This window comes from Mobula hypostoma, chromosome 12 (genome assembly GCF_963921235.1).
Source record: "Mobula hypostoma chromosome 12, sMobHyp1.1, whole genome shotgun sequence".
NCBI classification, from domain to species: Eukaryota; Metazoa; Chordata; class Chondrichthyes; order Myliobatiformes; family Myliobatidae; genus Mobula; species Mobula hypostoma.
Window position 1 is genome coordinate 70720151 of NC_086108.1, and position 27969 is coordinate 70748119.

General features: G+C 43.3%; 1 protein-coding gene across 1 annotated transcript; it reads left to right on the forward strand.

Annotated features, from left to right (window-relative positions):
• The first annotated feature begins 4203 nt into the window (after positions 1–4203).
• LOC134354534 (protein shisa-like-2A) lies at positions 4204–27835 on the forward strand. The gene is made up of 3 exons (XM_063063452.1): positions 4204–4385; positions 24382–24521; positions 27657–27835. The coding sequence occupies exons 1-3, from the start codon at positions 4204–4206 to the stop codon at positions 27833–27835; spliced, it is 501 nt and encodes a 166-aa protein (XP_062919522.1).
• The last annotated feature ends 134 nt before the right edge of the window (positions 27836–27969 follow it).

Here is a 27969-nt window from a genome sequence, read left to right on the forward strand (position 1 = left end):
CTGAATTCATCCTGAAATATGAGAAAGAGAAGCAAAAGTCAGATGTATCAATATTACAGTGGCATGAGAGAGGAGGAAGCCAGAATTGATTGGGGAAAAAACCACTGGCAGGGATGACAGCAGAGTAGCCATGGCTGGAATTTCTGGAAGCAATTTGGAAGGCATGGGATATATACATCCCATTGCGGAAGAAGTATTCTAAAGGAAAGATGAGACAACAGTGGCTAACAAGAGAAGTCAAAGCCAACATAAAAGCCAAAGAGAGGGCATATAATAGAGCAAAAATTAGTGGGAAGTTAGTGGATCAGGAAGCTTTTCATAACCACCAGAAGGCAACTAAAAAGTCATTAAGAATGTAAAGATGGAATACAAAGTAAGATAGCCAATAATATTAAAGAGGATACCAAAAATTTCTTCAGATACATAAGGTGTAAAAGAGAGGTGAGGGTGGATATCAGACTGCTGGAGAGGTAGCGACTGGGGACAATAAACTGGTGGTCCAACTGAATAAGTATCTTGCATCAGTCTTCACTGTGGAAAGCACCGGCTGTATAATGGAAATTCCAGGTGTTGGGGGCATGAAGTGTGTGAAATTACCATAACTAGCCAGAGGTTACTTGAGGAACTGAAAGGTCTGAAACTAGATAAGTCAGCTGGAGTAGATGGTGTACACCCCACGGTTCTGAAAGTAGTGGCTGAAGCAATTGTGGAAGCATTAGTAATGAGCTTCAAGATCACTTTTTTTTCTGGAATAGTTCTGGAGGACTAGAAAATTGCAATTATCACTCCACTCTTCAAGAAGGGAGAGGTGCAGAAAAAGGAAACTATAGGCCAGTTAGTCTGACCTCAGTGGTTGGGAAGATGTTGGAGTCAATTATTAAGGATGAGGTCTGAAGATACTTGGAGGCAGCTGATAAAATAGGTCATAGTCAGCAAGGTTTCCTCAAGGGAAAATCTTGCCTGACAAATCTGTTGGAAATCTTTGAAGAAATAACAAGCAGGTTAGACAAGAGAGAATCGCTTGATGTTGTGCATTTGGATTTTCAGAAGGCCTTTGACAACGTGCCACACATGAGGCTGCTTAACAAGTTACAGTAAAGATTCTAGCATGGATAAAGCAGAAGCTGATTGGCAGGAGGCAAAGAGTGGGAATGAAGGGAGCCTTTTCTGGTTGGCTGTTGGTGACTAGTGGTGTTCCACAGGAGTGTGTTTTGGGACTGATTCTTTTTACATTGTATGTCAATGATTTGGATGATGGATTGATGGCTTTGTTACAAAGGTTGCAGATGGTATGAAGACAGGTGGAGGAGCAGGTAGTTTTGAGGAAGTAGAGAAGCTACAGATGGACTTGGACAGGTTAGGATAATGGGCAAAGAAATGGCAGATGGAATATAGTGTTGGGAAGGGTATGGCCATGCTCTTTGGTAGAAAAATGAAAGGATTGACTATTTCTAAATGGAGAGAAAATACAAAAAAACTGAGGTGCAAAAGGACTTTGCAGTCCTTGTTCAGGATTCCTTAAATGTTATTTTGCTGGTTGAGTCTGTGGCGAGGAAGGCAAATGTAATGTTTGCATTTATTTCAAGAGGGCTAGAATAAAAAAGCAAAGGTATAATGTTGAAACTTTATGAAGCACTGGTGAGGACTCGCTTGGAGTTTTAAGAGCAGGTTTGGGCCCCTTATCTTGGAAAGGATTGCTGAAACTGGAGAGAGTTCAAAGAAGGTTCACGAAAATGATTCCAGGATTGAATGGCTTGTCAAATGAAGAGCGTTTGATGGCTCTGGGCCTGTATTCACTGGAATTCAGAAGAAGGAGAGGTGACCTCATTGAAACCCATTGAATGGTGAAAGGCTTTGCAGAGTGAATGTGGAGAGGATGTTTCCTATAGTGGGTGAGTCTAAGACTAGAGGACACAGCCTCAAAATAGAAGGGCGTCCTTTTAGAACTGTCAAGGTCCGGTTCATGAAATCTGCATTCCAGTTCACGGTCGGGTTAGTCAATTCCTTATTCTGGGTTTTCTGTTTTCCCTTGTTCCATTGGGTGCCTTAATTGAGGCACCTGATTCTCGTTTTGGGCTGGAGGTAAATACCTCTCAAACCAAGGATTCCCTGCTGAACTGTTCCCTTCCCTTCTGCTTACTTCTGATCCTCTGCCTGCAACCTCGTTAGTATCCCCATCAAGTTCAACCGACCGGAGCCTTGCCACACCAAGAGTAGGAACTATTTATCGTTAAGTTTGGAACTGTCTCTTTGTGCCCCCGTGTTTAGTGTCTGTGTTCTGTGTATGAGTCCTGGCCCTACGTCCTGTGCTCCCCAAGGAGGGGTCCCGGCTCTGTGTTTTCTGTTCCTGTGCTCAAGTCCAAGGATCTGTATCCCTGTGTTCCAAGACCAAGTCCAAGTGCCGTGCTGCAGCCCTGTCCACGTCTGAGCTTCGGGTCCTCGCCCAGCCTGGTGCTGGAGATTCCTCGTCCTGTGCTGGATCGTCCCCAATCGAATCCTCGGCAGTCATCCCGGCCCTGCATCCTAGAAAGGGTCCTGACCCTGCGTCCTAGAAAGGGTCCCGGTCCCGCGCTCCAAGGAGGAGTCCCGGCCCCGTACCCAAGAGCCTAACCAAGCCGAGTCCAAGAGCCGAGCCGAACCTCGTCCTGCCCTGGAGGTTCCTCGTCCAGTCCACGTCCCGAGCCCTAGCCTAGACCTGGGTTCCAATTCCGAGTCAAGACCTAGGTTCCAGGTCCTTGTCCAGACTCCGGTCCCGGAGTTCCGAGTTCCTAGTCCGGGTCCCGTGCTTCCAGCCCAAGCCGTAGCCCAGGCCCTGAATCCTAGTCTCGTCCAGGGCCTGTGTCAATGTCCAGCGTCGTTTCTTCTTGACTCCCCTTGCTATCTCGATAATCCTAGTCCTGTAGAACTACAGTGTCTGTGTCTTGCTTTTGGGTCTGCCTTCAACGCCCCCCACCCCGTGACAAGAACTGAGATCAGGAGGAATTTCTTTAGTCAGGGAGTAGTGAATCTGTGGAATTATTTACCACAGGCAGCTGTGGAGGCCAAGTCTTTATACAGTATATATTTAAGTAGAGGTTGATAGATTCTTGATTGGTCAGGGCATGAAGGGATACGGGAGGACGACAGGAGACTGGGGCTGAGAGGAAAATTGGATCAGCAATAATGAAATGGTGGAGCATACGTGATGGGCTGAATGGCCTACTTCTGCTCCTATATTTTATGGTCTTATAAGTGTCTGCCTATTCCCTGAAAAGTCTTCTGGCTTTTTCGACTCTTGCTCCTTCCCACTTACACGATGCTGCAAAGTGATCTTGGCTCTGGCTGACCCCCAGAGGAACATTCATGCCACCATTTTCCGAAAGTGATACACAGTTCTGGAGTGAAATACATGATGAAGCTTTCCTGACCCCATTCCTCTACCTAATTGCCACCTGGAGAGATTCACTCTCTTGCTGTGTTAGCCCCATTGGCAATGGGCTGAATATGTGATTTTGTAGTTTTAATCCCCGATCCTAGCCCATGATGGAAAGATTTATAAAACGTGCTCATGTCCAGAAATTGTTGGCGCTAATACAGTTTTTACACTATACTTGCCCAACAGTACAGAATGCCGAAGGCTCGTGTCTTATTTACACTGAAGCACCACTGTGAAGTTTCGATAGCAATGAGACTCTGCAGCTATTATCAAGTGTGGAAGCAATGTCAAGCGTGAAAAATATTAGACTTCAACACCTATCTAATTGAAGCAGGGGAACTAATGGCACAAGAAAGCGGCAATCATGGACAAAGCCTCAGACTGCAATAGGCTTCACGCGTTTCCTCTACAGAACGTACTTATTCCACAAATAAAATGAAAGGAATTGAATTCGTTTTTGCTCAGAGTCTTCGTCCAGTAAAACAAGGAACTCCAGGTTCCGACGATAGAAGTTAGTCTGCCGTTAAAACACAGCTGCTTGGACGAGATCTTTAGCCAGAGCATGGAGAGCCAGCAGTGAAAGAATGAGTCGGTTTTACAGCCCGCAGCCAGATATTTAACTGGTTCCTGGCTCGATCGTTCTGGGAGTCTGAACGATCGGGAGAACCAGCTTACCTGAGGTGCAGGGGCGCGGGCGTCAGCTGCCTTTGAGGTTCGTAACTTGGCTCGCACTCGGAATCCGTGCCTCTCGCACCATCCAGCTCGCTAACCTCTCTCTCGAGTTCACCATGAGCGCGGAATGCAGCGGATACTATAATATGGAAAATATCTTCGTTGCTAACTTCACGTGCCCCAAGCCCGACGGCGATCTAGCTGCCAGTTACTGCTGCGGCTTCAATGACATCAAATACTGCTGTGATGATCCCAACAGCTTCTTCCCTTACGCCTACAGCTACATGTGGTGGTTAAGGTAAAAAAAAAACACGTTTCTTCATTTATGTTGGCAGAGGGAAATTGCTTCTGTTTTCTAAGAAAAGCCGTCTGTTAATTGGTTAAGCAGCAACGGCTAATGAAATGCGCCTTTCAGGAATTCCTGGAGAGTGGACGATTGAGACACATAAAGAAACGCAGTGTCAATCAGAGTCCACGCAAAAACACTACTAACAGAGTGCCGGGTCCGCTCTTTTTGGCAAGGCTTATAATACAGATGTTGGGCACTCCAGGACAAGTGGCAGTAGTGGCATGATTTATAAGTGAACGGAACGGGAATGCAGCTCATTCTTTCCCGCTGATGGCGGGAAATTCCAGCCGCGGCAAGCACACCTTCCAAAGCCCCTTTACATCGCAAGTAGTCTGCCGAGCAGAGACATGGTAGACTGCAAGAACAACGAGTTTGCTTACAACCAATTGTCCTTAAAACAAATTAGTGTCAAAAATAGGATCCTGTGCAATGCAAAACCTCTTTATTAATGCACACCCTGGTATTTACAGTCAGGTACAAATAAATATACGTGCACCGTTTACACACACGCGCGCGCGCGCGCGCGCGTCAACATTTAAACATACAATCACCTGCAGTAACAGGTTAAAAGAGGTGTGAAGAATATTTTCACCAAGAAATATATAATTTACACAAGTCATACTTAAAACTCTGTAACCCTTTCAAGAGGTGGTTCTGACCTCTGTGATGCGTGTTGGAATAACGTGGATTTACCTGACAGTATTATGACAAGTTTTCCATAATAACCAGGAACGATTCGGAGAACCAGATAAACATCAAGTTCGCAGCGCAGTGTGTGGCCGTCCGCTGTGTGTGTGATCGGGATGGGCTGGATTATGTGGCGAGCAGAGGGAGAAGGGGTTGGATAGTGGTGTGGTGTTTTAAGGATGAGGTTTATAGTGAGTGGTGAATGCAGTCAATATAAAAACGGAAAATGCTGGAATACCTCATAGATCAGTGAACATCGGTGGAGAGAGAGATAAGCAATATTGACATTTCTTAGTAATTCTGACTAAAGGTCATTGACTGGAAATGCTAACTTTCTCACTCCTCAGTTTTTCATATTTTGTGTGCCATTTGGCACAGAACAATCCCGATCCCCATTTATTTGCTCTGTAACCAATTGTCCCCCATTCCCATCAACTCACCTATGCTACGGTAGACAATGAGCTTACTTTAGGAGGAAACCAGGACACTAGCTCCACACAGGGATACTAGCAGACCTGTGAATTTTCAGGTTTACTTTTTTACAATTGGAAATTTCCAAACATTTGCAATGTTTTGCTTTTCAATTGCTCACTGTTACTGATCAAGGTGGAAAATGAAGACTTGACTGGTAAGCAAGTTTAAAATGTTCCTGCATGTTTATTGGCAATTATTGTTTTTTTTTCTGGAATCCTTGAAGATTAAAACACTTTTTAATAAATTACCTTCCAGCAGTGACTGGCATTGGAAACCACAAGCTTAAATGCATCATTAGTTTAAGTTCACTGGAGCTATGTTCAATGATTCAGTGTTGTGGAAGGATAGGAGAAGCGATCTAGTCATGATCTGTGTCATTAAGCTGATGATAGTGAATACTTCTCCATGTTGCAATAAAAAGAGACGCGATAATTTTAAGCACAGATTAAATGCAGCGAATTTTGTTGTTACATGTAACTTAGTGAATTTTCACCATTGCATCAATGGAAGTGAGCAGTTCTCAGGAATACAAGCTGCCGTCCATAACAATGACGTTAGTACTTTTTAAAACTTTTAAAAAACTGTTAAAATACTAGCAGATTGTTACCATATTTTAAGAGATGTAATTAATTTTCCCTGTCTTTATCCATTTGATACATTTTCTACAACAGTCCAAAGTACATATGTCAGTGATTTGCTCTGATTTAATATTAAGGAAGTAAAGAAGTTCCATATTTTGTTGAAATTGACTTCATGTTATAATAGATTATTTTTTAAATTGTTACTCTGTCTTTGTTCTCCCTTTTTGTCAATGTTCTTGCACAAATCCATGTTTTTGCCTGACTATTCCCTATTGAAAAGGAAATAATACTTAGGTCTTATCTTGGTAGGCAAGAATGTGAAAGGATTTAGCAGCACCTAAAATAAATGTTCGGTGGAGAATGTCCAAGGACGCACTGTCATAATAACTTTTTCTCATTGTATGGTACCTTTTGATTTTGGTTGGTACCCGGGGATGAGTATGGATTGGAAATTGTTTTCTGAGCTCTTCCACTAGCTCTTCAATCACTTCAGCTTCCAGGGTATTCTGCTGGGAGTGAGAGTTGATTACTCATATTCTGGGCAAAATATGAGAATCGATATGAAAAAAAAGCGTGGATGATACAATGCATTAATCATTGGTCCTGATTTGACATAGTGACAGTAAAATTACCGGTATATCTTTTAGTCATTTCATAAAATTGACATGTGATTTCTGTACGTGAATCATTTTAACTAGAAATCCTACTCAGATTCAGACCTTCACACATTGGGCTGTTTCTGCTTTTCCAACAAGTGACATGAATTTTAGGGATTTGCAAAGTAAATCTGGTATAAAATGTTTGAAAATCTCACACTTATATGATGTCCAAATGAATCATATTCGCTGCTTTGCAAAGTACGTACGATCCTTAAATTTTAATCTTATGGATGCGAATTGTTATTTCTTTACAAAACTGTCTAAAAATATAAATTTAATTTGATTAAAAGTCACTTGGTAATTGGTTCATTGTTGTCACATTTATCAAAATAAGTGAAAATCCATGCAGATCATTTTACAACATCAGTACATTGAGGTGGTTACAAGGGAAAAGCGATAACAGAATGCAGAATAAGTATGGGTCTTCAAGCTCCTGCCCGTTTGAGCACATATCCCAGATGGTGAGGATCTTTAACGATGGATGCCAGATTCTTGAGGCACTACATCTTGAAGATGTCCCCGATGGCTGGGAGGGTCACGCTGTTATAGAACTGGCTGAGTCTACAAGAATCTACAGCCTCTTGCAATCCTGTGCATTGGGTCCTCTATACTAAGGTTTCCTGACTTTTTTTTAGGCCATGGACCGCTACTATTAACCGAGGGGCCCATTGACCCCAGGTTGGGACCTCCTGCTATGATGCAACCAGTCAGAATGCTCCCCTCTGCACACGTGGAGCAATTTGCAAGAGCCCTGGTGACATGCTAAATCCACTCAAACTCCTAATGAAGTAGAGCCAGTGGTCGGCCTTCTTCATGATTGCATCAGTGTATTGGGACGAGGATAGATCCTCGAGTTGTTGATGCCCAGGAACTCTTGAAGGATGGAATGACGTTGGCCTTTGAGACAGAGATCACAGGGTCCAGATCTGATGTCAGGAACAGTAACTGTGAGTACAGGTGTTTTGGAGCCTGTTCGAGTGGCTGATGATAGCCCATTGTCCTTTTGTTCAAAATGTGCTTAGAATGTGTTAGGCATATTGAGGAGGGAGGCAATGTTGTCCATGAGGTGAGACCCATTGAGGAGGGAGGCAATGTTGTCAATGAGGTAAGGCCCATTGAGGAGGGAGACAATGTTGTCAATGAGGTGAGACCCATTGAGGAGGGAGGCAATGTTGTCAATGAGGCTGCCCCACTTCATTTTGTAGCCCATTATACCATGCAAGCCCTGTCATAGCTGAGGGTTGGTCTGGAGTTGATTTTTGGCTGGAATTGCCTCGTGGCACTTCTGATAGCTTTAGGAAGGTTGTACCTTGATTTCTCTAACAGGTCAGGATCACCTGATTGAATGCTACAGACTCAGACTTCATTAGGGAATGGTTCTCTCAGTCATCCATAGTTTCTAGTTTGCTCTGGAAATGATGCCACAGAAATTGTCAAAGAACAGCATGTCAGTGGGAGGGTGTTAAAGATTTCAGAATAACTTGATATAATCTTTTAATCCTTCCCTGACACAGTAGCAGAAGACTGAAAATGGCAAATGCAACAGCCGTTTCCCAAAAGGACTGTAAGTTATATGGAAAATTCTGGAAAAGAACATGCACAAAATGGATTCAATAGCAAAGTGACAAATTCTGTATTTTGTTAAATGACATTCTGGGATGTCTGAGCTGAATTGTATTTTTATTGGAATAAAGACTTTTATGCTTGCTAAAGCAGACCTGCGTTTTTTTGGGGGGAGGGTGGATACAAAATTGATTGTGGCTAATTTTGGTTATCTTTTGTGTATTATTTTTCAAATAGAACTTTTGTGGCATTGTTTTTGATAACATCCCTACAGAAGCTATACCAACTGTAATATAATCACTTAAAGGATAATGAATGAGCATCAGCACCTGATACTTCAGTGCAATAAAATTGATGGCTGTTTTGTTGAAAATCATGGACATTTGGTAATGAGAAGATGGGTTTAGAATAAATCACTGAAGATAAGCATGTAATGTATATCACCTGAAACCCCAAAGAGTTACAATTAATCCTGCATATTTTTCTTTCCTATTAATAGGCTGTATAAACGAGAGAAAATTTGCAGATGCTGGAAATCAAAGTAAAACACACAAAATGCTCTGGAGAAACCCAGCAGGCCAGGCAGCATCTATGGAAAAGAGTAAAGAGTCGATGTTTCAGGCCACGACTCTTCATTGTCCTGATGAAGGGTCTCAGCCCAAAACGTTGACTCCTTACTCCTTTCCATAGATGCTGCCTGACCTGCTGAGTTCCTCCTGCATTTTGTGTGTATTGTATAAACTTTTCTGTTTCCAGCAGCAGATTATTTATTTATTTTTACATCTTTATTCCTTTTTTTCTGATATCATTGCAATATTAATGTTAATATTATATTACAAGCTACTGTTAAACACTAGAAATTATTACAGGTATTATATGAATTATTTATTAAGCATCAATGCAGATCTGAATATTGATTATGTTTTAATATACTGTATCAGTTACCAGCAATGTTATTTATACCCTTGATTAGGTACAATTTGCACCAATCAAGTAGATAATTCTTTTTGTAATAAAATGCAATTAAGTAGACATTAATGCATTAATAGATGTACTCACAGAAAGTCATGAAAATCATTCCTTATTTGCCTTGGTGATGATTTAAGTATAAGTATACAGTAATGGATGTAGTTAAGTTAATAAGACATAAGAGATTCTGCAGTTGCTGGAAATCTTGAGCAACACACAAAATGCCAGAGGAACTCTGCAGGGCGGGCAGCATCTATGGAGGGAAATGAACAGTCGACATTTCGGACTGAGACCCTTCCTTCACTGGGACTGGAAAGCTGGGGGCAGGTGGAGGAGAACAATATGGCAGGTGATGGGTGAGTCTAGATGAGGGAGAAGATAGGTGGGTAGGAATGGCGATGAAAGGGAATGTGAGCACATCGAAGGTGATAGGTGGAAGAAGTAAAAGGCTGAAGAAGGAGGAATCTGATGAGAGTGGACCATGGAATAAAGAGAGGGAGGTAGAGAACGAGAAGGGAGTGATGGGCAGGTCATGAGGGTAGAGGAGGAGGAGTAAAAGGGCTACCAGAATTAGGGAAGACAAAGTGGAGGGTGAAGCAGAGGGGGATAGTTACCAGAAGTTAGCAAAATCAGTGTTCATGCCATTGGGTTAGGGACTAAGAATATAAAGTGTTGCTCCTCAAACCTGTGTCAGGCCACACTGTGGCAGTAAAGTTGGCTGTGGACAGACATGATGGTGTGGGGCTGGGAATTGGTATTGAAATGAGTAGTCACTGGGAGACCCTCGTTGTTGTGGTAGGAGAGCAAAGGTGCTAGACAAAGTGGTCCCGAATCCATGTTGGGTCTCACTGATGCAGAACAGGCTGCACCAGATGAAATAACTGATCCCTAAAGACTTGCAGGTGAATCACCAGCTCACCTGTCAGGGGCCTGATTGGTGGTGAGGGAGGAGCTGCAGGGGCAGCTGTAGCATTTTGCACGGTTGTAAGGATAAGCGTCTATTGACATCTTTTCTACCAACATCTTTTTTTAAACAACTCCAATCGAAAGGCATGAAGGTTAATTTCTCTAACTTCTGGTAACAACTCTTGCCCCACTGAACCCAGGTCCACATATCTTGACTCCATTTTGTTCCATTTGGGTCAGTCCCTTCCTTCCTAAATCCATGACAAATCGTACCATTTCCATCACTTAAATCACTTAAGCTCCTTGGCCCCGACTATCTTATTTTCAGCAGAGACACTTACACTTCCATCTTCCATCAGGAAGGCCTTAAGGCTCTCCACTTCTTTCTTGACAACAGACCTAACCAGTTCCCCTCCACCACCACCTTCCTCCATCTGGCAGAAATGGTTCTTGCTCTCAAAAATTTCTTGTTTGGCTCCTCCCATTTTCTTGGAACGAAACATGTTGCCATGGGCAGTCATGTGGGCCCCATCTGTGCCTGCTCTTTTGTCAGCTACGTGGAATGGTGTATGTTCAAAGCCTGCATCTGTAATACTCCCTATTTCTTTCTCCACTATCCTGATGACTATAATTGGTGTTGTTTCCTGTACTCGTGCTGAGTTTGTCAATTTCATTAACTTGGCATGATGCCCTCATTCCCTTGGTCCATCTCTAACACTTCTCTTCCCTTTCTTGATCTCTCTGTCACCATTTCTGGAGACAATAGACAATAGGTGCAGGAGTAGGCCATTTGGCCCTTCGAGCCAGCACCGCCATTCACTGTGATCATGGCTGATCATCCACAATCAGTACCCTGTTCCTGCCTTCTCCCCATATCCCTTGACTCCGCTATCTTTAAGAGCTCTATCTAATGCTTTTTTGAAAGAATCCAGAGAAATGGCCTCCACTTCTTAGGCAGAGCATTCCACAGAACCACAACCCTCTGTGTGAAAAAGTTTTTCCTCAACTCCGTTCTAAATTGTCTACCCCTTATTCTTAAACTGTGGCCTTTGGTTCTGGACTCCCCCAACATCGGGAACATGTTTCCTGCCTCTAGCGTGTCCAATCCCTTCATAATCTTATATGTTTCAATTAGATCCCCTCTGATCCTTCTAAATTACAGTGTATACAAGCCCAGTCACTCCAATCTTTCAACATATGACAGTCCCGCCATCCCTGGAATTAACCCAGTGATTGTACTGACATCTTTTACAAACCCACTGACTCTAGCAGCTACAGTATCTTGACTATACCTCATCGTAAAAATGCTTTTCTTTTCTCTCAGTTCCTCTGTCTCCACAGCAACAATTCTCAGGGTGAGGATATCAAATCCAGTGCTTATGAGATGTCCACTGTTTTTTTCTGAAAACAGGGTTTCCCTTCCATCAGTATAATGCTGCCTCATCTGAATTTCCTTGAACTCTCATTTGTCCTCCCTCACCCCATCCCGCTCCCCCGATATAACAGGGCTAGGGTTCCCCTTGTCCTCACCTACCACCCTATGAGCTTCCACATCCAACACAACTCTCCGCAACTTCTGCCAACTCCAACAGAATCCCACGACTAGGCACATCTCCTCACCCCCAGCCCCACCCACTCCAAACACACATTCAGGCCTCTGTTTCCATGGGGATCACTCTCTTTGACTCCCTTATCTACGTATCCTTCCTCACAGATCTCCCTCCTGGCATTTATCATTGAAACTGCGCAAAGTCCTTTTCCTGCTCCTATGCCTTCTCCTCCATCACTATTCAGGGGCCAAAACGGTCCTTCAGGATGAAGTGGTGATTTGCCTCCCAGACTGTCATGGTCATTTATTGCCGTTGGTGCTCCTGTGCAGCCTGCCCTATGTGGGTGGACCCAACATACGTTTCGTTGAGCACCTTTGCTCCGTTGACTGGAACAGCCAGGATCTCCCAGTGGCCATCTAATTCATTTCCACTTCCCATTGCCACACTGGCTACATCTGTCCACAGCCTCCTATTGCTGTGCTGAGGCCAAACACAAGTTGAAGAAGCAACACTTCATATCCATTCTTGGTGGTCTCTGACCTGATAGCATGAACATTAACTTTTCTAACTTGTGGTAAACATTCCCCTCTGCTTAACCCCCCCCCCCCCGCTTACCCCTTATGTTTTGATGTGCCTCTCATCCCTTCTCATAACCTCCCTCTGGTTCATAGAATAGTACAGCACAGTACAGGCCCTTCGGCCCACAATGTTGTGCCGACCCTCAAACCCTGCCTCCCATATAAGCCCCCACCTTAGATTCCTCCATATACCTGTCTAGTAGTCTCTTAAACTTCACTAGTGTATCTGCCTCCACCACTGACTGAGGCAGTGCATTCCACGCACCAACCACTCTCTGAGTAAAAAACCTTCCTCTGATATCCCCCTTGAACTTCCCACCCCTTACCTTAAAGCCATGTCCTCTTGTATTGAACAGTGGTGCCCTGGGGAAGAGGCGCTGGCTATCCACTCTATCTATTCCTCTTATTATCTTGTACACCTTTATCATGTCTCCTCTCATCCTCCTTCTCTCCAAAGAGTAAAGCCCTAGCTCCCTTAATCTCTGATCATAATGCATACTTTCTAAACCAGGCAGCATCCTGGTAAATCTCTGAACCCTTTCCAATGCTTCCACATCCTTCCTATAGTGAGGTGACCAGAACTGGACACAATACTCCAAGTGTGGCCTAACCAGAGTTTTATAGAGCTGCATCATTACATCGCAACTCTTAAACTCTATCCCTCGACTTATGAAAGCTAACACCCCATAAGCTTTCTTAACTACCCTATCCACCTGTGAGGCAACTTTCAGGGATCTGTGGACATGTACCCTGAGATCCCTCTGCTCCTCCACATGACCAAGTATCCTGCCATTTACTTTGTACTCTGCCTTGGAGTTTGTCCTTCCAAAGTGTACCACCTCACACTTCTCCGGGTTGAACTCCATCTGCCACTTCTCAGCCCACTTCTGCATCCTATCAATGCCTCTCTGCAATCTTTGACAATCCTCTACACTATCTACAACACCACCAACCTTTGTGTCGTCTGCAAACTTGCCAACCCACCTTTCTACCCCCACATCCAGGTCGTTAATAAAAATCACGAAAAGTAGAGGTCCCAGAACAGATCCTTGTGGGACACCACTAGTCACAATCCTCCAATCTGAATGTACTCCCTCCACCACCACCCTCTGCCTTCTGCAGGCAAGCCAATTCTGAGTCCACCTGGCCAAACTTCCCTGGATCCCATGCCTTCTAACTTTCTGAATAAGCCTACTGTGTGGAACCTTGTCAAATGCCTTACTAAAATCCATATAGATCACATCCACTGCACTACCCTCATCTATATGCCTGGTCACCTCCTCAAAGAACTCTATCAGGCTTGTTAGACACGATCTGCCCTTCATAAAGCCATGCTGACTGTCCCTGATCAGACCATGATTCTCTAAATGCCTATAGATCCTATCTCTAAGAATCTTTTCCAACAGCTTTCCCACCACAGACGTAAGGCTCACTGGTCTATAATTACCCGGACTATCCCTACTACCTTTTTTGAACAAGGGAACAACATTCGCCTCCCTCCAATCCTCCGGTACCATTCCCGTGGACAACGAGGACATAAAGATCCTAGCCAGAGGCTCAGCAATCTCTTCTCTCGCCTCGTGGAGCAGCCTGGGGAATATTCCGTCAGGCCCCGGGGACTTACCTGTCCTAATGTATTTTAACAACTCCAACACCTCCTCTCCCTTAATACCAACATACTCCAGAACATCAACCTCACTCATATTGTCCTCACCATCATCAAGTTCCCTCTCATTGGCGAATACCGAAGAGAAGTATTCATTGAGGACCTCGCTCACTTCCACAGCCTCCAGGCACATCTTCCCACCTTTATCTCTAATCGGTTCTACCTTCACTCCTGTCATCCTTTTTTTCTTCACATAATTGAAGAATGTCTTGGGGTTTTCCTTTACCCTACTCGCCAAGGCCTTCTCATGCCCCCTTCTTGCTCTTCTCAGCCCCTTCTTAAGCTCCTTTCTTGTTTCCCTATATTCCTCAATAGACCCAGCTGATCCTTGCTTCCTAAACCTCATGTATGCTGCCTTCTTCCTCCTGACTAGATTTTCCACCTCACTTGTCACCCATGGTTCCTTCACCCTACCATTCTTTATCTTCCTCACCGGGACAAATTTATCCCTTACATCCCGCAAGAGATCTCTAAACATCGACCACATGTCCATAGTACATTTCCCTGCAAAAACATCATCCCAATTCACACCCGCAAGTTCTAGCCTTATAGCCTCATATTTTGCCTTTCCCCAATTAAAAATTTTCCTGTCCTCTTTGATTCTATCCTTTTCCATGATAATTATAAAGGCCAGGGAGCGGTGATCACTGTCCCCCAGATGCTCACCCACTGAGAGATCTGTGACCTGACCCGGTTCATTACCTAGTACTAGATCTAGTATGGCATTCCCCCTGGTCGGCCTGTCCACATACTGTGACAGGAATCCATCCTGGACACACTTAATAAATTCTGCCCCATCTAAACCCTTGGAACTAATCAGGTGCCAATCAATGTTAGGGAAGTTAAAGTCACCCATGATAACAACCCTGTTATTTTTGCATCTTTCCAAAATCTGCCTCCCAATCTGCTCCTCTGTATCTCTGCTGCTACCAAGGGGCCTATAGAATACCCCCAGTAGAGTAACTGCTCCCTTCCTGTTCCTGACTTCTACCCATATTGACTCAAAAGAGGATCCTGCTACATTACCTACCGTTTCAATAGCTGTAATAGTATCCCTGACCAGTAATGCCACCCTCCTCCCCTATTTCCGCCCTCTCTATCCCTTTTAAAGCACTGAAATCCAGGAATATTGAGAATCCATTCCTGCCCTGGTGCCAGCCAAGTCTCTGTAATGGCCACTACATCGTAATTCCATGTATGTATCCAAGCTCTCAGTTCATCACCTTTGTTCCTGATGCTTCTTGCATTGAGGTACACACATTTCAGCCCTTATACCTTAGTGTCTTTACACCGTTTATTCTGCTTCTCTTTCCTCAAAGTCTCTCTGTATGTTAGATCTGGCCTTACTCCATGCACTTCTTTCACTGCTCTATCGCTCTGGGTCCCATCCCCCCTCGCAAATTAGTTTAAACCCTCCCGAACCATGCTAGCAAACCTACCTGCAAGGATATTGCTCCCCCTCGAGTTCAGGGTTCAGGTGCAACCCATCTAATCTGTACAGGTCCCACCTTCCCCAGAAAAGATCCCAATGATCTAAAGATCTAAAACCCTGCTCCCTGCACCAACTCCTCAGCCACGCATTCAACTGCCATCTCCTCCAATTCTTACCATCTCTGTCACGTAGCACTGGCAGCAATCCTGAGAACGTCACCCTTGAGGTCCTGTTCTTCAGCCTTCTGCCTAATTCCCGAAACTCACACTTCAGGACCTCATCCCTCTTCCTGCCTATGTCGTTGGTCCCAACATGTTTCACGACTTCTGGTTGCTTTCCCTCTCGTACCAGGATGTCGTGCACCCGGTTAGAGACATCCCGGACCCTGGCACCTGGGAGGCAACAAACCATGCGGATGTCCTTCTCACGTCCACAAAATCTCCTGTCTGCTCCCCTGACTATAGAGTCTCCAATGACGACAGCTTTCCTCTTCTCCGTCCCACCCTTCTGCACCACAGGGTCAGACTCAGTGCCAGAGGCCCTGCCACCGTGGATCACACCTGGTCGGTCGTCCCCGCCAACAGTATCCAGGACGGTAAACTTATTATTCAGAGGAATGGCTACAGGGGTGCTCTGCACTACCTGTCTGCTCACCTTCGCTTTCCCCCCTCTGACTGTCACCCAACGACCTGCTTCCAGCAGCCTAGGTGTGACTACCTCCCTGTAGCTCTCATCTATGACTGCCTCATTCTCCCTTATGAGTCGAAGGTCATCCAGCTGCTGCTCCAGATTCCTTACACGGTCTTCTAGATTCCCCACCTCCTTCCCTTTATTCCATGGTCCACTCCCCTTGTAAATACTCTTTTGTAAATAACACTATTCTTTGCATTTTTGGTCAGATGCTAAATGTACTCGGCACAATGACAATAAAGTTGAATCTAATCTAATCATATCAGATTCCTCCTTCTTCAAAGCTGTCACCTCCCAGTTTCTCACGTCAGTCCCTTTCATCTCCTCTCTCCCACCCACCTCCCGTCCCCCTCAGCTGGACCCACGTTGTCAAATGCCAGCTTGTTGCTCTGCCTCTCCCCTCAGATTTTTCTCCTGGTTTCTGCCCCTTCCTTTCCAGTGCTGATGAGGGATCTTGGTCCAAAATGGTCAACTGTTCATTTCCCTGCACAGATGCTGCCTGATCCGCTGAGTTCCTCCAGCATTTTGTGTGTGTGTTGTGTGAGGTAACGAGTAGCAGACGTAACTCAATGTGTGACATTCTCACCTCTGAGTCAAATATTTTGTGTGTTTGTCTCATCCCAAAGATGGGAGTGCACAGATCTAAACCGACATTCCAATGCAGGACTGTGGCAGTGCCACACTGTTCAAACACAGAGTGCTGGAGCAACTCAACAGGCCAGGCAGTGCCATGGAAAAGAGTAAATGGCCAATGGTTTGGGCCGACATTTTCTAATCTCTGCTACACTGTTCAGATGTTTTTTTTAAATGAAGTGTTACACCAAGTCCCTGACTGCATTCTTGGATGATAAGCTGTTAGTGGATGTTAGTAATGTCTGTGAAAGTGCTGGGAGTGACTAAGTTGTTCAAACCCAGTCATAAATTTAGAAGGAAAAACTTAGTTCCTCAGTGGGGAACTATTCTGAAAGCATGCTGTTTATAGTCAGGTTTATATTTCTGTGGTGATGCATATGGTGAAAAGACTCGTAACACTGTGAAGACATGGATAGGAATATTGGCCTTCTCCATGAGGTGACCTATTCCCATGGACTAAACTAAAATGAAGTGGGAATACTTTCAAGAGAAGTTGGAAAGAGTAAAATAGGATTTCTTTAACTGAAAGATCAAAATATAAAATAATCCACGACTGAGAGTAGAGAGGGGAGATGGCCAACATTGGGAGAAGAAAAGACTTTGTGGTGATTGGTTGTCCTATTCTGTCTCTTGCAAGGATGCCATTCCTTTCTCCCATTTTTGCTGTCACTGCCACATGTGCTCTTAAGAAGCTTTTTGTTCCAGGACGTCTGAAATATCCTCCCTTTTCAGGAAGTGCGGCTTCCCTTCTACTGTGGTTGGTGGAGCCCTATCTTGCATCTCTCCATTCTTCTCTTCTCACCCTCCCTCCTCCCAGACAGAGCAGTGATGGAATTCCTCTGGCCCTTACCTTTCACCTCACGAGCCTCTGCACTGAACATACTACCCTTTGTCATTTCCGTCAGCTGCAACGTGATCCCACCGACAGCCACACTTCCTCCTCCCCATCCCTTACTGCCCTCCACAGAGACCACCCCACTTTTGGCAATTGTTATGTAGAACACTTATGATCAGTCTGCAACAGACATCCTGTTCTCCCAGTTGCAGACCAGTTTGACTGTCCTCCCCATTCCCACACCGACCTGTCCATCCTTGCTTTCTCTGTTACCAGGATGAAGCCCAATGCAAACTGAAAAAGCAACACTTTATATTCTGCATGGTGGTCTCCAACCAAGTGGCATGAATATTGAGCCCTGATTAAGGGTCTTGGCCCAAAACAGTGACTGTTTATTCCTTTCCATAAATACTGCCTGACCGGCAGACTTGCTCCAGCATGTTGTGTGCGTTGCTCTGGATATCTAGCTTTAGCAAATCTCTTTCCATTTTTGGGTAACCCTCCAGCCCCACCTTTTTCCCTGTTTCCCCCCTTCTTTCTCATCTTCAGTCCTCCCATCTTTGTTCCTCTTCCAGCCTGTCCCACCTTCACCCATCTTTGTTTCCCTCTTCCTCCTCCATCCACCAAATTCACACACAGCCTTACCCTCCCACCCCCTTAACTCCTATCTAGTTCCAACTGCTGTTCACCTCTCTCTTCACCTCTAACGGTTCCATTTCTCACTTCCTTTACTCATCAGAATCCTGCACTGGCATTCCTATTTATTGCCCTCCAGCAGCTCTCTCCAATCATCACACTCCCATGTCCCCATTTATTATTTTTTTCCTCTCTTTCTTAGCCACCATCTAACATTCACCTGCCACCGTCTTCCAACCCCACCTCTGCTCACCTTCCCTACCTGGTGACAGACTCCTCCCAGTCTCGACCCACTAACAGTACTCACCTACCACCTGCTTCCAACTAACTCACCTGCAACCTATTTAAACCCAGCTCTCATCCACAATGCGTGTTCACACACTGCACCAGCCAGCCTCAACCAGGTGCACCCAGCCTTCAGTTACCTTGTTGCCTGTGAGTTTCGTATCTGTTCTCTCTTGTTTTGTGGCCCCTCGCGGCTTGTTTTTTTTTTGCAGTTGGTTATTCAGGCTGTCCCTCACCACTAAATAATCTCTGCTACTTTGCCTTTGGGTCAGGCCTCCTCTACATTTCCTGATACCTGGCATTCCAATTTGTCATCTTCGCACCCCTCCTCAGTCCACAAATAACCTCAGAATCCTTTCTTGCCACTCCCCTTGTCCTCTCTGTGCTGGCCATCTCGCCTCTTTACTCTCAGTCCCAATGCAGAATTTCAACTCAAAATGTCACCATTTTCCTTCCTCCCACTGATAATGCTCAACCTGTTGAGTTCTAGCAGATTGTGTGTTGCTTCAGATTCCACCACCTGCAGTCTCTCGTGTCTTTATGTAATAGTTTTACAGTACCGGCATACAAGGATACAAACTATTTGGTGATTAATAGTGGGGTCTGAGCTCCTTAATTGGCTTATGGTAATGAAAATTTATAGTTATATAAACAAACTATACAAAGTAACAAAGAAGCTGTAATAAGAGAATATAATTTTATTAACTCAAGGAGTCTAACTCATATTTTCTCTATGGGAAAAGAAATAGTAGAAAATGTGCCTTTTTGCTAATTCTCTTGATAAGAATAGAAATGGTTGTGTCAAAGGGAAAATAATGTGAAAGTTGGAAGCTGGAAACATAGATAGAAAATCCTGAAAATACCAAAGAGCTCATGCAACAAGCATGAATAAAGAATAGAGTTAAAGTGCAGGTCAGTGACTTTTCCTTGGAACAACTTTGAAATTTGCAAATGATTGTTTTTAGTGAATTAGAGTTTAATGAGTGTGATTTATAGGCAGAAAGTTGAATGCTTATGTTTGGATGTATTCAGATCAAATGAATCACCTTTAGGTCTTACTGCTAATTGTGTTGTTTGTGAACCTTGAAATGTTGTCATTAAAGTTAAATCTGGTTACTTAATGCAAGGATACCAATAAATATATTTCTAAACATTTTAAATTTGTTTGGAATGGAATCAGTATATCGTTGTCAACAGTTTATAAAGTGATTTCCATTTATTTAAAATTGAATCAGAATTAGGTTTAATATCACTAGCATATGTCGTGAAATTTGTTAATTTAGAGGCAGCAGTACAATACAATACATGTTAATATAGAAAAAATTAAGTAAATTGATTGCAGTAAGCGTGTGTATATATATTATATATAAAATATGTTAAATTTAAAAAGTGCAAAAACAGAAATAATATAAAAGAAAATGTGAGGCAGTGTTCATGGGTTCAATATTCATTTAGGAGTCGGATGGCAGAGGGAAAGAAACTATTCCTGAATCGCTGAGTGTATGCCTTCAGACTTCTGTACCTCCTTCATGATGGTAACAATGAGAAGTAGGCATGTCTTGGGTGATGGGGGTCCTTAATAATGGATGCTTCCTTTCTGAGGCACTGCTCCTTGAAGTTGCCTTGCATAATATGGAGGATAGCACCCAGGTTGGAGCCGATTAATTTTACAACTTTCTGTAGCTTCTTTTGATCCTGTGCAGTAGGTGCCCCCACCCCCATACCAGGCAGTGATGCAGTCTGTCAGAATGCTCTCTATGGTACATCTGTAGAAGTTTGAGTATTTTAGGTGACAAATTCCTAATGAAATATAGCCACTCTCATGCCCTCTTTTTAGCTGCATCAATATGTTGGGACCAGGTTAGATTCTCAGAGATCTTGACACCCAGGAACTTGAAATTACTCGCTCTCTCCACTTCTGATCCCTCTCTGAGGATTGGTTCATGTTCCCTCGTCTTGCCCTTCTTGAAGCCCACAATCAGCTCTTTCGTCTTAGTGACGTTGAATGGGATATTGTTGCTGCGACACCACTCCACTGGCCGGTATATCTATAAGTGTTCTCATCTCCATTTGAGATTCTGCCAACAATGGTTGTATCAACAACAAATTTACAGATAGTATTTGAGCTATACATAGCCATACAATCATGGGTATGTAGAGAGTAGAGCAATGGACTGAGCTCACAACCCTGAGATCTGTCAGTGTTGATCATTAGTGAGGAGGTGATATTATTATTTTTATTACCAATCCATACAGATTGTAGTCTTCCGGTTAGAAAGTTGAGGATTTAATTGCAGAGGGAGGTAGAGAGGCCCAGGTTCTATAACTTATAAATCAGGACTGTGAGAATGATGGTGTTAAATGCTGAGCTATAGTCAACGAATAGCTCCTGACATAGGTGTTGTATTGTCCAGGTGATCTAAGGCCGTGTGGAGAGCCATTGAGACTGTGTCTACTGTAGACCTATTGTGGCAATAAGCAAATTGCAGTTGGTCCAGGTCCTGCTAAGGCAGGAGCTGATTCTAGGCATGGCCAACTTCTCAAAGCATTTCATCACCGTAGATGGGAGTGCTACTGGGTGATAGCCATTAAAGCAGCTCACATTACTCTTCTTGGGCACTAGTATACTTATGCCTTTTTGAAGCAAGTGGGATCTTCCAACTGTAGCAGTGAGAGTTGAAAATGCCGTTGGATAGTTCTGCCATTTGGTTGACAGAAGTTATCAGAGCCTTGCCAGGTACTCAGTCAGGGCCTGCTACCTTGGGAGGGCTCATCTTCCTTAAAGTCAGCCTAACATCAGTCTCAGACAGAGGTCACAGGGTCACTGGATGCAGCAGGGAGCTTCACAGCTATAGTTATATTCTGCCTTTCAAAGCTTGCATAGGAGGCATTGAGCTCATCTGGTAGTGAAGCATCGCTGCTATTCTTGCTATTTGGTTTCGTTTTGTAGGAAGTAATGTCCTGCAAACACTGCCAGAGTTGTGCATCCAATGTCGCCTCCAACCTCGCTCAGAGTTGTTTCTTTGCTCTTGAAGTAGCCCTCCGCAAGTCATTCCTATTTTATTATTATTATTATTATTATTGAAGTACAGTGCAGAGTAGTTGTACAGAACTGGGTCACCAGACTTCAATGCCACTGATCTATCCTTTAGCAGACGATGAGCCTCCTGTTCATGCATGCCTTTGATTTGGGAATATATATCAAGTTTTCGTAGGCACACACTCATCCACACAGGTCTTAATGAAGTCAATAACAACTGCGGCATACTCATCCAGATTTGAAGATGAATCCCTGAATATAGTCCAGTCCACCGATTCAAATCAGTCCTGTAATTGCTTGTGTGCTTCCCTCGTCCATACCTTCTTGGTCCTCACTACTGGTGCTGCAGTCTTCAGCCTCTGCCTATACTCAGGGAGTAGAAGTACAGCCAGGTGATTAGACTTTCCAAAAGTGCGTGTGTCGGATAGCATGGTAGGCACTCTCGATCTTAGTGTAACAGTGATCATCCCATGTGGTAAACTTGGCTTATTAAAAGTGATCATATTTGGTAATGAGCTCATTTTCAGCTCCATCAGATCACTTTACTAAAAAGAGCAAAAATGTATTAATGTTAAAAAATACATTACATAATGTTCCCCATTGGATGTTTTTGGGTTTAAGTGAGATGCTGCGATTTCTGAACACAAAGTTGCACGGGAGAGGCATTTTTATTCACGTATGTAAGTTGGATGGTTAGTTTTATTAATTTGTCGTTGGAACAGCACTCATCCAGGCAAGTAGGGAGGAATTAATCACACCCATAGATGGTGGAAGCCTTCAAACACAAGGATAACCCAGATGTCAAATATCTGAAAATGACTTTTTAAGAAACTCAGAAGCTGTTATTTTGGATGCTCTGTTACTTTGAACAGGTCTGTTCCCTGATTTATACATTTATGAATGTGCTCCACCATAATAATCCCAGCAAGGAGCTCAGCCCACACTTTAATCATGCAGGTTTCTGATAGCTTGGATTCTTCAATGTAACATTGGGTTATTATATATTTTATTCTTTGAAAGAGTTTTTTGAAACTCTTTGAAAAAGTTGCATGTTGCTCTTGCACAGGGGGAAATGAATGCTGCATGGTACAGGGCTTATTGAACAGTTCAGCACTGTAGCAGAGACACAACAGAGTCTGCAGATGATGGAAGTCTTGAGCAACACATACAAAATGCTGGAGGAACTCAGCAGGCTGGGCAGCACCTATGGAAAAGAGTAAACAGTCAACGTTTCAAGTTTAGACCCTTTATCAGTATTGGTAAGAAAGGGGAAACCCCCAGATTAAGATGGGTGGGGGGGTGATGGAGGGATGAATACAAGCTGGCAGGTGAAATGTGAAACCTGGTGAAGGGAATGATGTGAGAATCTGAAAGGTGATAGGTAATTTCCAACCTGATAGCCTGAACATTGATTTCTCTAACTTCTGGTGTACACTCCCTTCTAACTCCCCCCCCAACCTTTGTTTTCCCTCTGTCTAGTGGTCCTCTCACTGCTTCTGTTCCCCCTCCTTCCCCTTCCCTAGCCCTCATGACCTGTCCATTACCTCCTTCTGGTTCCCCACCTGCTTCCCTTTATTCCGTGATCCACTGTCCTCTCCTATCAGATTCCTTCTCCCTCAGCCTTTTTTCTCTTCTGCCCATCTCCTCCTAGCTTTTCGCATCGATTCCTTTCATCTTTTGCAGTATTTTCTTTTCCCTATGCCAGACAGGTCTATTACAAGAGACATCCAGGCACAATGCAATTCAGATCAATTTGCCAATCTCTCTCAAATTAAGTCCAAAGAAGTCCAAAAATAAAGCAAGTTGCTAGAGGAAGTCAGTGGGCCAGGCGGCATCTGTGAAGGCAAGGGGATCATCAAAATTTTGGGCCAAGCCCCTGTAAGAGAGTAAAATGGATATGACCAGCATAATGAGTAAGTAAGAGAGAAAGGGGTGCTAGGAACTGGCAAGCTACAGGTAGAACCAGGTGAGGAAGGGTTCATAGGCAAGTGAGGGATGACAGGTTGGAGATAGTGTCACAGGCAGGGAAGTGATATGTGGAGGTAATAGAGGACTGAAAATTATGCCTATAGGAAGGGGATAGGGGAACTAATGTGTATATGTGTGGATTGAGGTAGACGCTTGACATATCCTGTAGTTACACTCGGCAAAGTGGATAACTTTTGAAGAGTCAAATGTTACAGTAGCAGAGTTTTCCTTCCTTTGAGAAGAAAAAAAGAAAAGCCTACCCTCTTTAGCCAAATTCATCCTACTTATTCTGAGCATTGGCTTTGGTAACAATGGGAAAGCAGGACTTGCTTTCTGCATGACTGTTCACTGCAGTAAATCTGATTGCAGCACATTACTGCTAAAACACCTGGATTTGTCACTGTGGCCAGACATATCTTTGTTATCAGGCTCAGAAAATCTGAACTGGCAAGGAAAGATAAGGCTGGAATCGAGAGAGTAAATGTTCTGCGAGTGATGGATCAACCTCAGCTGTGGATGGCACATTGCCAAATCAGTTCCATTTATCTGAAGTGCAAGGAGGAGGCAGTTTAAACATGTTTTGTGGGGATTTGAACTTAATAGGTCCAATAGCTATTTGCACTTGCAGTTTTCTCATGTTCCTAAACCAGGGGAGATGTGTTTAAATGCAAAACTCTTTGTTGATGTATATTGTTAAACTCTTGAAGTGAATTCTTTTTTTTAGTGATAATTATGGTCCACATCCAGTCTAAATGCACCTTTTAAAACGTTTTACTTGCACATTCTGTTTCAGTATCTGGGCTCTGGTGGGGCTTTCTATAGCGGCAGTGGTTCTGCTGGTTTTCCTCATCACAGTCTGTGTTTTATGCTACCTTTTCATCTGCATTAAACCTCAATCTAGACTGGACACTGGATTAGATCTGCAAATACTGGGTAAGTTTAACTTTATTTGAAGATATATATTAATATATTTAAATTTATACTGTTATGATGTTGCATAACATAAACAGTTTGCAAACGCTTAGAAACAGGCTGCTGTTAAATAAGAGAGAAAGAAATACTTGCAATTATGTAGAACCTAAAGAGCCTCGTATGACCTTGGTACAACCAAGCCACTTCAAGGTCTTTTAAAGAGTTGTCACCATTTCAATGTAAGAAATGCAGCTGCTAAGTTTTTCACAACCAGTTCTGTAAATAACAATGACAAGATATTGAAATAATTTTGGAATTACGCATGATCACGGAATTATGCATCGGCCAGGGGGTTTTATGCTCCTGCTCTTCTATAAAGTGGTTCCACAGTTTATTTCACATCCACCTATTAAAGCACTGAATCCTGGTTTATAACATTTTGTCTCAGAACAGCACTCAAGACAGAAAATGCCAGGAACACTCAGTAAGTTGGAAAGTATCAGTGGAAAGAAAGACAAAATTAACATTTCAGGTCAAAGACTCATTGTCAGAGTAGGGGAAGAGAGGAAACAAGTCAGATTTAAATTGCAGAGAGAATGCAGCAGGGATGGATAGAACAAAGGGAATATTTTGGAGGTCAGTTCTGCCATTGATAAGCTGTTGATAGTGGCTGATAGGTTAATAACAAACCATTTGGGAGTGGGGGGGGGGAGAGAGTACAGCGAACCAAAATGTAAAAGTTTTGAAATGCAGAATGCCCAGTAAATTAAGCAATGCTAGTGGACAGAGGAAAACTGAGTATTTCAGATGAATGATCCAAAGTGTAACTGGCCAATTCGGATATAACAGAGAAAGTGTGTAACCTGAAGATATTGAATTCAATACATTGGTATCTGTTTTGATGCTGCATCCTGAGTCAAGTTTAACTGACACACATAGGATTCGTTTTCGAGCCTCTCACATTTTGACTCAAATTTAACTGAAAGCTTGCATTGTCTTTGCTGCTTATTTCCACCCTCTGCTCACTTTGAAATGGAAACACATGAGATTGCAGATGCTGGAATCGGAGCAGCAAACAAGATACACAGGGGCTCATGAGGTTTGCGTATTGCTCACGTTGAAGTGACCCATCTCTTACTATTTCCTCCCCTTTCTGGATCTCTTGTCTTCATCTCAGGGGATAAGGTAATATCAGGCTTCCATTACAGTTTTCTACTGTGACCTTAGTTATACTTCCTCTTACCCTGTCTCCTGTAAGGCTCTACTCCATCCTCCCTGTGGCTCCATTCCCATCCTATTTGCTCTAACACTGAGATTTTCCACATATCCATTTCTGAGAGGCCTTCCTGAACCACGACTTCCCCTCTGGTATATTTGATGAGCCTCAGCTGTATTTCATCTCTTTCCTACACCTCTGTTCTTGCTCACTTTCCTTTTAACAGAGGAAAGTCAGAGATTCTTTGATCTTCACTTTCAAACTCACTGGTTTCCTCTCTTGAAGAACCATCCCTTGTGTTCTCCACCTTCAGTGAGATTTCACTAACGATTACATCTCCTCCCTGTGCACCACCCACTATTCTCCACTTCCCCTTCCAGGAACTGTTCACTTCCTCATTCCCCGATTTGCCTTTTCATCTCATCCAACCGCTCCCCTCCTCATAGTACTTCCCCTTGAAACCAAAGGAGTTGCAACACCGGTCCTGTTAACCCTTTCCTTTCTCACCATCTATATGTCTCCAAGTGAAGCTGAGATTTGTTTGAACTTCTTTCAATCTAATGTATTGTACTTGGTGCTCATGATGCGGTCTCCTCTGCACTGGACAAACCTAGTGCAGATTGGGTGATGAGTCCTTGGATGATGAGGTGGTCTTCCTGAGTTTCCCATTGCCTGCCCCTTTAAATCTTCATCCTATTCCCATTCTGAACTCTCTGTAGTATTCTGTTCTCCTATTACTAGGGCCAATAAAAAACTTTCTGAACAACACCTCGTCTTCTGTCTGGGCATGTTCTGGCCTGGACTGAATATTGAATTCAAAACTTAACACAATTCGCTTTCTCTGTCTCAGAATTGTTGATGTAGGTTAACCATGATACAGAATCAGATTTTCTGTCTCCACTAGCACAGACTGAACTGATGAGTGTTTTCTATATTTGCTGGTGCTTGAGTTCTGTCCCTCTATCAGCCCTTATTAACATTTCAACCAGAAAACTTAAACAACATATCATCACATCCACTGTGGCTTCAGCACATCAGAAATATTCCACTACTCCAATCCATCCTTCCGGAACCCTCTGCTAATATAAATCTAACCTCTTTCCTCAGTTCTGGTGAATATTCTTTGACGTGAAGCTTTAACTCAATTTAATCTTCCATTCCTGTTACCTAATTTGCTGGCATCATGTTGAATGTTTACACTGTTCTGGACAGATTTATTAAATCAAAAATCAGCTATGGCAAAATAATAATCCATAACATTTTGTCTGACTTTAAGAGATGTTTAATCATGTAAATCTCTCTTCCAAGTAAATAAAAGTGTACCAGATTGTTGCAGCTTTGATGCTATTTCACTCTGACCACACATTTTTAATATCATCTGCTCCATAACATGATTTATTTGTCCTGAATTCTGAACCATTGAGTCTAGACTGGAAAAAAATTACAACAGCCAGAGTTCCTCCCATTTTCTGCTGTTTCTTTTTCTTCATTCAGATTTAATTACTTAAATTGCTTTTAATTATCAGTCTGTTTTCTCTCGAATCTCAGATATTCTCTGTAGATTTATTCTCCTCACAAACATATTGCGCTAAATCTGGTTTAATTGCAACTGATGGTTCCATGGAGAATTGCTGGCTATCAGCTGGTCAATATTTGGTGCATCTTGAACAATGTGTGTGCACTTTGAAACACGGAACCCACTAATGTCTTAATGTTGAGGTTCGGTGCCTTTGACCACCTGCTCCATCGATGGACTGGCATTGACTTCAGTCATGGAGTACAGAATATTCCACTTAACACCTCGTCCCTCAGCACTCTTCAGATCCCAGATACTGCCTCAGTCTCTAGACTAATCACTCATTGATCTGCATAATTTCTCCACACAAAGTTTCTGTCAGTCTTCAGGGGCAAATAATAAATTGCTTATTATTCCTCCACAGGCAGCGAACAGATTTTAGAAACTCCAAATCCATCCAGCGGGCCAAGCACAATTAGGAAGCAACTTCAGAATCGAAGATTAGATTGCAGCCAGTCAGATCCCAAGGCTGAATCCGACCGATTATTCCAGAGATGTTTCATGGCCACAGTTACAACAATTAACAAACAGGGACCCCCATGAGGTTCCTGCTGTTTCTACAAACGTTTGTAGTTTGGAATCAATCATGATAAATTGTTGTATGAGTTGTGTTTGTGCAATTGCCACATTTTACAATATTGCCTTTGTAATGGTTGCAGGAACTTTGTTAAACATTT

Bases quoted from the DNA above. Each gene is read 5' to 3' on its own strand.
- LOC134354534 (XM_063063452.1), top strand. From the start codon at position 4,204: ATGAGCGCGGAATGCAGCGGATACTATAATATGGAAAATATCTTCGTT. The intron at 4,386-24,381 runs GTAAAAAAAAAA...ATTCTGTTTCAG, and splicing joins AGCTACATGTGGTGGTTAAG to TATCTGGGCTCTGGTGGGGC. The intron at 24,522-27,656 runs GTAAGTTTAACT...ATTCCTCCACAG, and splicing joins ATTAGATCTGCAAATACTGG to GCAGCGAACAGATTTTAGAA.